Below are 12,461 nucleotides of genomic sequence, written 5' to 3' on the forward strand. Positions count from 1 at the left end.
ATTCAACAGGGGTTTACCTCTTTCTTGGTGAATTTAGGCGAGTGATCGTTTTTGTCATCGATCATGATTGTCGCTGTGGCCGTGCCTGTTAATCCAACATCCAGTCCAGCCATATCTTGAGCCTCAATGATCAATTCATACTTGGGATTTTCCAGAGTCTACAAAGCAAAAGCACAACAGAGGATGACATTTAGATCTGGGTTATCACTCGGGATAGGGGACATGCATGTTGCTCGGGCTGACGCTGTGTGCCCCCCTCCATTTGGGCAGGCGCCTTTCATAGCACTCTTACCTGTTGTGCATAAATGTGTCTTTGGAATCTCTCCAAGGCAAGACAGTCACCATTCATAGACTAGAGTTGGCTGTGGGGATGGAAACTTAATATCATTTCCCTCATGCAATATCATTTACCACCATAATTCCTTGATATTATTTTAAGGGTTGCATAAAATTAATCATATGCATAATTTATAATTTATTTCATCATCTTCAATTATTAGGACTTGAGGTTATTTCTAGTCTTTTTAAAATTTTGACAATTTTAAATAACACTGCAATGAACATCTTTATTCAGGAAGCTCTCAATGTATTTTGACTTAAAAAAAAAACTTAGGGCTTCCCTGGTGGCGCAGTGGTTGAGAGTCTGCCTGCCGATGCAGGGGACATGGGTTCGTGCCCCGGTCTGGGAAGATCCCACATGCCGCGGAGCGGCTGGGCCCATGAGCCATGGCCGCTGAGCCTGCGCGTCCGGAGCCTGTGCTCCACAACAGTGAGAGGCCCGTGTACCACAAAAAAAAAAAAAAAAAAAAAAGATTCCAGGAAGTGGAATTATTAGGCTAAAGAGTATGAACATTTTAAGAGTATTTATTGATATTTCAACATTGCTTTCAAGAAGATCTTACCGATTTTCGTATCATTCCTATCAGGATGTTTAGTTTATGACCCCAGGCATGGCTTGTCGTTAAAGAACAGCTGACCTTGCCCCATGAAACACATTGGGGGATGAGCATGATTCTATAATGGCTGTTGAACAAGGATGTAAATTTCTCATAGCACTTGCCCTTCTCCAACTTGCAGTGAAGGTAGCTGTGGACACACACCCCAGGGTAGCTTCAAGTGCTAACTCTATTGGATATGTGCTGCCCCGCCTTCCCAAGCATCCATCCCATCCTCCTCTGGTACTGATGCTATACTTCCTTTGAGGGTATCATCGCTTCCACACTCTTAGTACACGTGGAGTTCAGGTAGGGTTGACTCTATCCCTGGACTAGGGATGGCCATGTAGCTCAGGCTTGTACAATCAGGGCCTCCCATTCCCATTGCCATGTGATAGGCACATAACCCAAGTTAGGCCACCTGGGATTGAAACTCAGTTCCAGGACATATTTCTTTAGAACTTGTAGGCAAAAGAACTCCTCTTCCTGTTGGACTTGAAGGTGGTAGGACCAAAATCTGGAGCTGGTGGTGACCATTTGCAACCACACAGAGAAAGGCAGCCTGAGAAAGAAGACAACACAGAACTGAGAGGAAGGGATGGAGTTCTTTTAATCTAATTTGAGCTCTTTAATAGTCATTCTTGAAGCCAGAATTTACCCCTCAGATTTGTGAGTTCTATGAGCTAATAAATTTCTCCTTTCCTTAAGACATTTAATTGAGATGTTCTGTGAGAAGCAACAAGGGAATTCTGACTAATATTGCAACGAATGCTATGATCAATTATCTAGTTATTTGCAAGACAGTGTAAGAGCGATTGTATCACACTAGAGTATCACAATAGGCTCTTCACAAGAGTATTCCAGTAATTTCACGAATACATTGTTTTTCCTTTTAAAATTTTCCCCTCTGCAGAAATATTTTTTTTGACCAAAGAGAGTTATTATAATTTTTTCTTTCATTAGTTCATGCATTCCTTTAGTTGGAAGTTATTGGACATCAAGTCTAAATATGGTGTTGGGGATATAGGGATGGGAAGAGGGTCCTTTTCTTTAAGGGGTTCAGAGATGTTTATGGTTGATGACAGGCATGTTCACATATAACTGTAACAAAATAGAGTCAGAGCTAAGCAGAGGTACATACAAATTCTTTCGCTGGCACAAACGAATGACACGTTGGCTTAACTCTCCTGTAGTTTAATAAATTTTATAAATAATTTAAAAAAATGAACCAGCCAACTCCTGTCTCCTCAGATAAATAAAACTTTATGATTGCAATGGGAACTCGATTGATTAACCTAGTGGAAAATCAATTAGACTATGAACTAGATATATTGCAAGGTTTGAGATGAGATGTTCCAAAGTCTCAATTTTCTGCCAAACTTAAGGCTACCAAAGAATATGTTTGTATTGTCAGAGAACATCCAATTATTGTAAGGAAAATAGAAACGATACAGTCATTTCTAAAGTGGAAAGTGAGCATTCCTCTCTACCCACCCCCAACCCCATCTCCAAGAGGTAATGTTGTTAGTAGCCTGGTGTCTCCCTCCTTTGTCCTACACATAACACACACACACACACACACACACACACACACACACACACATTTTAGATACACATATATTTAAATAAATGATAGCATTCACACCGCTGTACAATCCGTCTTACCATATCACTTTCACCTCTGCTTATAGATCTGTCTATTCATTTCAACAGCTGTATAACAGCCCACTGTATGGATTCAGCATAATTTATTCAATCATTCCCTATTGGATGGTCATTTGTTTGAGTTGTTTCCAGACCAGCATAATTTATTCAATCATTCCCTACTGGATGGTCATTTGTTTGAACTGTTTCCAGACCAGCATAATTTATTCAATCATTCCCTACTGGATGGTCATTTGTTTGAGTTGTTTCCAGACCAGCATAATTTATTCACTCATTCCCTATTGGATGGTCATTTGTTTGAGTTGTTTCCAGACCAGCATAATTTATTCAATCATTCCCTACTGGATGGTCATTTGTTTGAACTGTTTCCAGACCAGCATAATTTATTCAATCATTCCCTACTGGATGGTCATTTGTTTGAGTTGTTTCCAGACCAGCATAATTTATTCACTCATTCCCTATTGGATGGTCATGTGTTTGAGTTGTTTCCAGACCAGCATAATTTATTCACTCATTCCCTACTGGATGGTCATTTGTTTGAGTTGTTTCCAGATTTCCACTTTGAAAAGCAACTCGAAGATAAGAAGTCCACTGGCCTATGAGTATTTGGGGATTTTTCTATAATAAACATACTTGCTTTCACAATGACAAAAGTAATAAAAACCAAGCAGCCAATGATAGAAGCACCTCCTCTGAAATGTGGAAGACTCAGAGAAAACTGCATATGTATGAGCCCCCTTGCTCTTACACAACTGGAAAACCTTCCACTCACCTCTGACCTGCCTCCCACTCCAGCTGAGCCTTTTCTAGGAAGTCTGCCCCTAAATCCCTCGTACTTGAAATATACATACACATGCGCATTTCTGTACCGCTCAGAGGTCACTCTGCCTTTGTTATTCTGCTGGACAAGGGTCCTAGGCAGCCCACAGCTGCCCATCGTCTGGGAAGAAACATTGATGCAGAGGAATAGGCCCTGGTGACCACGTGCACGTTTGTCTCCCTCACAATAGTTGAGCGAGTCACAGTTAACTCCCTAACCCCAGGTGGGACAATCGGATTCCGGGAATATGAAATGTGAAACCAGGCATCATGGGCAAACCCTCTTGCCTCTCCCATGCTGCTCCTGGGCCCAATAGAAGGGTTTTACCTTCTTTTTTTTGTTTGTTTTTTTTAATAAATTTATTTACTCATTTTATTTATTTTTGGCTGTGTTGGGTCTTTGTTGCTGCGCGCCAGCTTTCTCTAGTTGCAGAGAGCGGGGGCTGCTCATTGTTACGGTGGGTGTGCTTCTCATTGCAGTGGCTTCTCTTCTTGTGGAGCACGGGCTCTAGGCCTGCGGGCTTCAGTAGTTGTGGCACGTGGGCTCAGTAGTTGTGGCTTGTGGGCTCTAGAGTGCAGGCTCAGTAGTTGTGGCGCACGGGCTTAGCTGCTCCGCGGCATGTGAGATCTTCCCGGACCAGGGCTCAAACCTGTGTTCCCTGCATTGGCAGGCAGATTCTTAACCACTGTGCCACCAGGGAAGTCCAGGATTTTACCTTCTTGAATGTTCTGGGAGGACAGTTACCACGCTGGTACTCTTCTCTGCCCATACGGGATGCACCCCGTTTGGGGGACGAGACCGTCAGCCATCCAGCTGTTCTGTCACTGGTGAGTGAACTGAGCAGGGGGCAGGAAGCTCACTGTCCTCTAAAGGCCAAGCTGTACTCTCCTTGGCACGATCTGATTCTTGGCTTTATTTCTCTCAGTTGGTTCAAGGCTCAGAGGGGAGACGGGTATGATCAACTCCAATAGAAAGAGCCTTTCTGGCTGCGTTACACTGAAGGCACCGCTCTAACCAGAAAGATGGAAGCTCTGCCTCTGAGATCTGGGCCTGTGCTGGCTCTTCAACTCTCCCCTGGATTCTGTGACACACTCGGCGTTTATTCAGGAGATTCTTTTTGGCACTGAAGTCAGCCAGAATCAATTTCGGTTTCTTGCCATCAGAGGAAACTGTGGTGAGGACAGTTACTTGTTCACCCAATCCTATTTCTTTTGACTGCAGGGCATACAGCTAGACTGTAAGAGGAAATTCTGTGCCCACTTCTGGCCAGCGGAATGTGGGCAGAAGTGATGGACTGACCTGGCCCCTAAAACTCCCACGTAATCCTCCGTGTTTTCTATTCCCAAAGAGGAAGAAGCCTGCATCTCCAAATGACTATATGTCACAGAGACCCTTTGCTGACCTGCTTTAGACTGAGACGTGAACAAGAGACAAGCCGTTGTTCAGGTTTAAGGGAAGTTTATTACAGTGCCTAGCCTACCCGGACTAATTTGAAGGCTATGTTTCCTGTTTGGTCTTATTCTGAACGCCCATTTACTATCTCCCATTAAGTGGATGACAAAGTTTTCAAGGGCAAGGACCATGCCTTTGACCCCAACACCGAGCCAGTATGCAGCACGCAAGCTGGGTGATTTACTTTCATCATTGATAATGATGATATATTACTGTTTCCCTGAACTAAATTATATCTCAAAGGTCTGAGCATATCAGTGGCATTTCCAAACCAGAGCCATTTATTCTCAGGGAATGGCTTATCCTTTGGGGAACTCCAGCTCAAGGAGATAGGACTGTATTTTGACAAAGAGAAGCACTGTGTAAAAACTGGGAGAATGAAATTGACTGCTGTGATGTTATTTGAAGCTATCTGATCTGTAAGACATATCTAAGAGTCAAGCTGCTCTCCTGGTTTGAATTCTGCAGCTATGCATCTCTACTGTATTTGCCATCTCTTCCTGGGTGTCTACTTGCTACCAGTTAATATATATCCTAGAAACAAAAGGAAGATGGTGTGTCTGCAAGAAAAAGCCTCGGGTGTATCTCCACAGACACGGGCTGGGTTCACTGATCACACTGATTTGAAAAGCAAACATTCCATCTTGAAAAAAAAAGAATCAAGCCATGTCACTAAATATGGCATGTAATCAATCACTGGACCCTTGATGCTTTACACAGCTACCGTGACGGCCATACGAGTGAGCATTTAACGGAACATTTATCACTAATAACAAGCATAATGGTAGCTGTGGGGGGGAATCAATGAATAAATGTTACATGGAGAAAGGTTCTGCCATTAACCCACGTGGTACCCCATCCTCCTCTTGCTTCATCTTGAACTGCCCTCCGTACCTCTTTTCACACTTTGTCCAGACTGGATTTCCTTCTACTGTACCCCACTTTTTCTTACGTTTGACCTTTCCACCTCTACTTCCTCCTTTAGGTGAATTCCTGCTCATTTCTTTTTTTTTTTTTTGCGGTACGCGGGCCTCTCACTGTTGTGGCCTCTCCCGTTGTGGAGCACAGGCTCCGGACGCGCAGGCTCAGTGGCCATGGCTCACGGGCCGAGCCGCTCTGCGGCATGTGGGATCTTCCCGGACCGGGGCACGAACCCGTGTCCCCTGCATCGGCAGGCGGACTCTCAACCACTGCGCCACCAGGGAAGCCCCCCTGCTCATTTCTGATGGCCATCCTTCACTGCACTGAAGCTCCATGAAGGCAGGGACCTTATTGCATAATGGGGTAGCTGACACTTAGGGAAGGATATCAGCATTTGATCAGCTTCACCTCTTAGTAGCTGAGTGAACTTGGTCAAGTTACTTAAGTTCTCCCTGCCTCAGTTTCCTCACCTGTCCAATGGGGAGAATAATAATACTTCTAGGGTAAGTGAGGATTAAAATAGGTAAGGTAAAGTGCCAAGCATGGAGCTTGGCATGTGTAGATGGCTGCTGTTATTATGTACTAGAACCTTTGGAAAGTCTTCTAAGGATGTGGCAAGAAGCTAGGATGGCCTCCAGGGACAGCCAGAAGGAACTGAATGCTGCCAGCAACCACTGAAGAGCCCTGAAGTGGATTCTTCCCCAGTCAAACCTTCTGATGAGACTGCAAATTCTGCACCAACACATAGACTGCAACTCTGTGACAGTCCAAACTGTGAGATAGGAAATATCTCATTTTGGAGTAATTTGTTATGCTGCAACAAATAATGAATACAGTTTTTCTCCAGCACTATCACAGTCTGTAATATTCTCATTTATTGATTACTTGTTTATTGGTTATGTTGACCCTGACGACTTGAGCTCCATGAGGTCAGGGACCTTGTCTTGTTTAAAGTTTTATCTCCCAGCTACTAATTCAGTGCCTGGAACAAGGCTGTTATGCACTAATTAGTCACTTATAGATACATTTTTTATAAAATAATGAATTACAAAGAGTGATGTGCCTGTAAATGTTTAACAGCACATGTGCCTGATTTGCAGATTTGTCAATTTTGGTGGTTTAAATACTCTTACCATGGCTGATTTCAAGCTAGCAACATGATGTCATAGAGTACACAGTTGGAAAGTGATATACACAGTCAGTTATTATCAGCTGGTAAGAGTTGGCTCCAGCTTTTAAACTGTGCTTTAAGGGTCAAGGAAATCTGTAAGAGTCTTTTTCAATAAATCCTTTTGTGGTCTAACACTGAAGGTATTGTTAGTGAGAAATATTAATATGAGATTTATGGGAAAGATGTAATGCAATTTGTTTATTTATTTACTCATCAGCTTTGCTCGGATAGGCTGAGACTCCTTGTGATATGGCACCTGAACAGGGACCACATTCTTCTGCACCTGACACCTGGTTTATAAATACTGCAAGCAGATTGGTGAAAACATAATCTGGAGCAGAACAAGTTGTTGTCTATCTGGAGTTTGATTTATCCATTCTGGCCACATAACACTGGGGAAAGGTAGTCCATAAATCCAGCAGGAACCGTGTACATTCCCTTGTAAAAGGTGTCCTTTTCCCACTGCAGACAGCGAGTGACATTCCTCCACCTTCCTATGTGACACGGCAAGTCGGGTTTGACTTGTGTTTGGCTTTAGGCCTCCTTTTACTTTGCTGCTCACCGCTAATGTGAACGTTCATGTACTTGGCTGTCATCTGCTGTGTTTTCATTTCGGCTGGGGAGGGTGGATAAGGAGAAGGCATAGCTCATTTCCCCAGATTTACTGGTTGCTGACAAAGTCAGCAGGATGGGGAAGCAGCAGGGGAAATAAACACAGCCTCTTAGACATATGCAGTTGGAATAACCTAAGTGATAGATTTCAGGTTGAGGGATACCAAAATCAAATAAAACATTTCCATGTGAAGTGTACTTCTTCTGATGTTACTGATGAGTCACGGCAAATAAAATGCCAAAGGCATTCATAGCATACCTGGAAAAATCACACCCTTCAGACCCAAGGCGGTAAATATTTGACATTCAGGTTGATTCCACTGAAACATTTATATAGTGTCTACTAGGTTCAAGTAACTCTGCGAGGATGTGATGAATGATACAGATGCTGCTTTCAGTCCATTTTTAGATAAATGGACAGAAAGCAAGTATGTAAGGTATGATGAGATAAGTGTTATTCGAAGTGTACCAATTAAGGTCTATGAGAAGGGGGTCAGGACATGGGGTGCTCAGGAAGGCGATATGAATTTTATTTAATATTTACTGAGCACTTATGATGTATTAGGCATTGTGCTAGAAAGCAATAACAAGTAAAGGGAGACAAACCTGGTGCTAGATAATTCCCAGGTAATTTCAGCAAAATGAGACGGGAGTAAGAAGAGTGCTGTGGTTATTGCAAAAGAAAGGCCACTTAGCTCAGATCTTGGTGGGGGGAGGAAGGAGACGTTCCTGCAGAGGAGAATCTCCTACTATAGGATTAGAAATGGGGTCTTGATGTGGAAGTGAATTTCTGTGGAAGATGAGAAGCTATTAATCCTAAAACACTATTAAATTCAATGGTTTAATAAGAACTGAAGACTGATTCTGATTCTGGTCAGGACACCTTGGGAACAAGAAGAAGTATAAAATATATTCCCTACTTGCAAGGAACTCATGGCTTGGCTGAAGGTAAAACATGTATAAGTGGCTCCACAAGGCACCAGGTAGTGTGTGCTGAACATGTATGCAATAGCTTCAGATGTGAAGGGTGCATCTGGGAGGGCTACTGTGGTTTTTAAGTGGCTTCAGGACAATGCAGACTGGAGCTGAGCTTTGAAGGAGGTGTGAAGGTAGAGAATTCAGAGAGGGAAGAGGAGCCTGAGCACCAGCATGGAGGTCCAGCTAACACGGGGCCACTAGTGTGGCTGGAATCAAGGTCTGTGATGCTAAGAGACACAACCCATTGTTTCTTGAAAGTATCTCAGACATCATCTAGTCCATCCCACCTTCAAGGAGCTCCCAGCCTGAGGGAACAGAGTTAGGGAATCCCAAGAAGCATATGGTTGACTTGGGGCAGATCTGAAGATGCTAAAGAACTGCTTGGTTTAATCTGTTTGATTGAGACAAGGAAGTACAGACGTCTAAAACATGAAGGAAAATAAAATAAAATTAAAGTGCTCTTTCTCTATCGTTTTTATATATTTTCAGTCACTGTTTACTGTGTTAGCCTGTTTCTTCTAAACTTTTGGCCTTGAATTGCCATGGCAACATTATGCCCAGTGCATAGTAGGTGCTTAAGACAGACTGTCTCAGTCAGTGCTTCTGGAACTTGCTTGTGTCAGAATTCCCTGGTGGGTGCATTAAAACACAGATTTTCAGCCCACTTAGAGGGCTAATGACTCGTGAGGTCCAGAGTAGGGCCTGAGGATGTGCATTTTCAGAAAGTTTCTAGGAGATGCTGCTGCTGCTGATCTGAGGACCACACTTTGATTAGCATCGTTTTGAATGAACACTTGATGAACTGCAGGTCACCCTTATTTTAACTTAAAACTCACCTGTTTATGATGCAATTTAAATGAAAAACAGAAACATAGTTTACCAAAGTTTCTCTCTCCGTGGAATTTTCCTGTTTTTTCCCTTTCTAGAAAAAATGTACTCCCAGTAAGGCATTAAATAACACTATGGTTGCCCCTCGAGCCTGCTTCATCTTCTGGATGTCTCCTTTGGATGTTCTCCCTCAATTTTCATGGACCAATGACAAAACTTGTTATCGTCCCTGCAACACGGCCCTCCTCTTGGAGGCATCACCTCAAGCTGAACGCCTGGGAGGTGTCCTCAGCTCTTCCCGCTTTCACTTCAAAGAGCCCATCATCAACTGTTACTGATGTCGCCTCCCCAACCTCTCCTGAGTCCATCCTCTTTTCTCTGTCACCCCTGTTGTCACATGACTTCGAGTCCTCATCTTTTCTCACCTGAGTTACTACAACAGCTTCCAGACTGGTTCCCTCTGCTCTCTTCCAGACCCCTCTCCACCCAAAGCCAGACACAGTGAGCCGTCTAAACTGCCACTTGGCCACAGGACCCTCCTCAAAATGCTTCAGCAGCCCTTCGGTAGCTACAGGATAAGGTGCAAGCTCCCAAAGCACAGAAGACACCCCCATCCTGGCCTGATCCCCCAGAGCTCCTCACTCACGGTGCTGCACTCCGGTAACACCGGGCTACCTGCAATCCAGCATCTCGGGTTCTTCACTTCTTGACACCTTAGCTCATGCTGTGCCCTCTGCCTGGGAGGCCCTCCCTACCCATGATTCCCTCCATCCCCTTGGAGAATTACTCGTCCTTATAAACCTTACTTAGATGTGTTTCCCTCCTAAAGCTTTTCTGTTCTTCCCAGAATTACCCCTTCCTCCTCTGCATTAGTCCTGTGTGTATGTTATGGTGAATGCTTTCTTCTTGGTTGACTTAATGACACAGCAATGTTCCCTTCACATGTCTGTCTCTGTGATTAAGCTGTTAGATGCCCAGTGTCACATTCATGAGTCAAGCACAGAGCACAGTGGAAGCGAGCTCTAAATGCCATCAAGCTTTTGGTCCCAGAGGCTTTCATACCTTCTGTGGTAGACAGAATACTGGCCCCCAAAGATGTCCATGTCCTAATCCCTGGAACCAGGGAATATGGTACCTTAGTGGCTAAAAGGACTTTGAAGATGTGATTGAGTAAAGCATACTGAGAGGAGAAGATTATCCTGGATTATCCGGGTGGATCCAAAGTAATTACAAGGGTCCTTATAAGAGGGAGGTGGGAGAGCCAGAGAAGGAGATGCAATAATGGAAGGAGAGAGAGAGAGAGAGAGAGAGAGAGAGAGAGGCTTGAAGATGAAGAAGATGGTACACTGCTGGCCTTAAAGATGGAGAGATGGGGGAAGGGATGATGAGCTAAGGAATGCAGCTGGTCTCTAGAAGGTGGGAAAGGCAAGGGGACAAATGTTTCCCTAGAGCTTCCAGAAGGAATCAGCCCCACTGACACCTTGACTTTTACCCCAGTGAAACTCATTTTGGACTTCTGACTTCCAGAACTGTTTAAGCCACAGATTTTGTGGTCTTGCTATGGCAGCCGTGGGGAACGGATACAGCTTCTCTGGAGAGCGCTCATCAAGCATCCTGCAGAGCCAACATGCTCGCCAGCCTCCCTGCCCCATGTGGTGCTCATTGTTACCAGCTGCCACCTTCATTTCACTCCCAGCTGCCCCCTTCCCAGGACTGCCCACCTTCCCAGAATAGCATCTGCTATCTTTCCTCTGGAAAATATTTCCATTTCAATCCTTTGAAGCGTAACGTCAACGAGACCTTTCCTACAACTCTGTCCACTAGGAAGAGGAGATGAATTTTTTCCCATCTACAAAGTGGTAAATACCAGATCAGTTTACTGGAGAGTTTTCTCTTCAAAATATATGGTTTTCAATATGTCAGTCACTTTCCAAGTATTCATTATAGCTGTCGATGGAAGCAAGGACCCTGTCTCTAACTTACTCCTGCCATATCCCCGACACCTGGCCCTCTGAGACATGGAGGCCCCAAAATACTGCCTTTATGTGGCCACTGGGTTACACTCTTTGAAAATAAATTGAATTCTAAACCCCCCGGGGAAAAATCACACAGCCATCCAAGTGTCTGGTACTCTCTGTTAATATCTGACGAATGAATAAATCAAAAGATGGTGATGTGGATCACTACGCAGAAAACTTGGCCTCAGGGATGCTCTTCTGGGTTGCAGCAGTTGTGGGTCTGCAGGGCCTGGGCAAGGTTGGACAGGCTGAGCTGGTCTCTAGAAGGCTGGGCTGTGCAGGGTAGGGCACGGTGATAAGGCTCTAGCTTTCCAGAAGCGAGCAGGGAAAGTCCTTCCCCGTTAGAGAGGCATCCATGCCAAGGGAGGCTTGGCCTTCTCTGATGCTCCCCCCCACCTCATGGCAGATGCCCCAGGGCAGGTCCCAAGCCCAGGCTCAGCTCTTGGCCTGTCACAAATCCCGATTGTGTAAGACGGAAAGGGGAGCGGTAAAGGTGGGACAACCCAATGCTCAGCAGTGAGGTCTGGATGGGAACGACTTTTCAAAAAAGAAGAGAGGGCCAGGGAATGTTTCTCAGACAGGCCTCAGCAAACCCATCTGGGGGCTGCCTCAGGTGACCCTGGGGAGCCATAGGTGCCACAGTATAAAATCGGAAAACTGGTATCCCTGTCATCCGCCAAGCAGCCTCCGAAAGCAAATAGCTTTTCTTGGGTTTCGATTTATTACCTTCTAAAACGTCATTCTCTGTATGGGTAATAAAAGATAATACGTTTTACGGCGGCTCCTTATGTTAAGGTTTTACAAAATCTGTTATTAAATTATCTGCAGAGAATCTAAATGAATCTTACTAGGTGACAGGGAATAGCAAGGGTTTTTTTTCCCTTCCCTCTCCCCCAGATCAAGTGCAGTGAGAAGGGCGGCACTCTCTGCATGTTTTCTAATCACACAGCAGAAGGTAATGTTTTTAAGGTCAGACTAAAAATTGCGTTCTGCTGTGTAATCGGCTTCACAAAGATACATATTGGTCAAAACGTCCAGAAAATTCAATTACTGACTCCCAG

General features: G+C 44.4%; 1 protein-coding gene across 4 annotated transcripts in view; it reads right to left on the reverse strand.

Moving 5' to 3' along the window:
• The window catches only part of CDH13 (cadherin 13), a 1,005,991-nt gene that overhangs the window by 145,117 nt on the left and 848,413 nt on the right, over window positions 1–12,461 (reverse strand). For all 4 annotated transcript variants that reach the window (XM_079906234.1, XM_079906233.1, XM_079906235.1 and 1 more), the window contains one exon: window positions 18–158. In XM_079906234.1, coding sequence (XP_079762360.1) covers window positions 18–158 — 141 coding nt within the window. The remainder of the gene's footprint in view (window positions 1–17; window positions 159–12,461) is intronic.

This window comes from Stenella coeruleoalba, assembly GCF_951394435.1.
Source record: "Stenella coeruleoalba genome assembly, chromosome: 20".
Classification (NCBI taxonomy): Eukaryota; Metazoa; Chordata; class Mammalia; order Artiodactyla; family Delphinidae; genus Stenella; species Stenella coeruleoalba.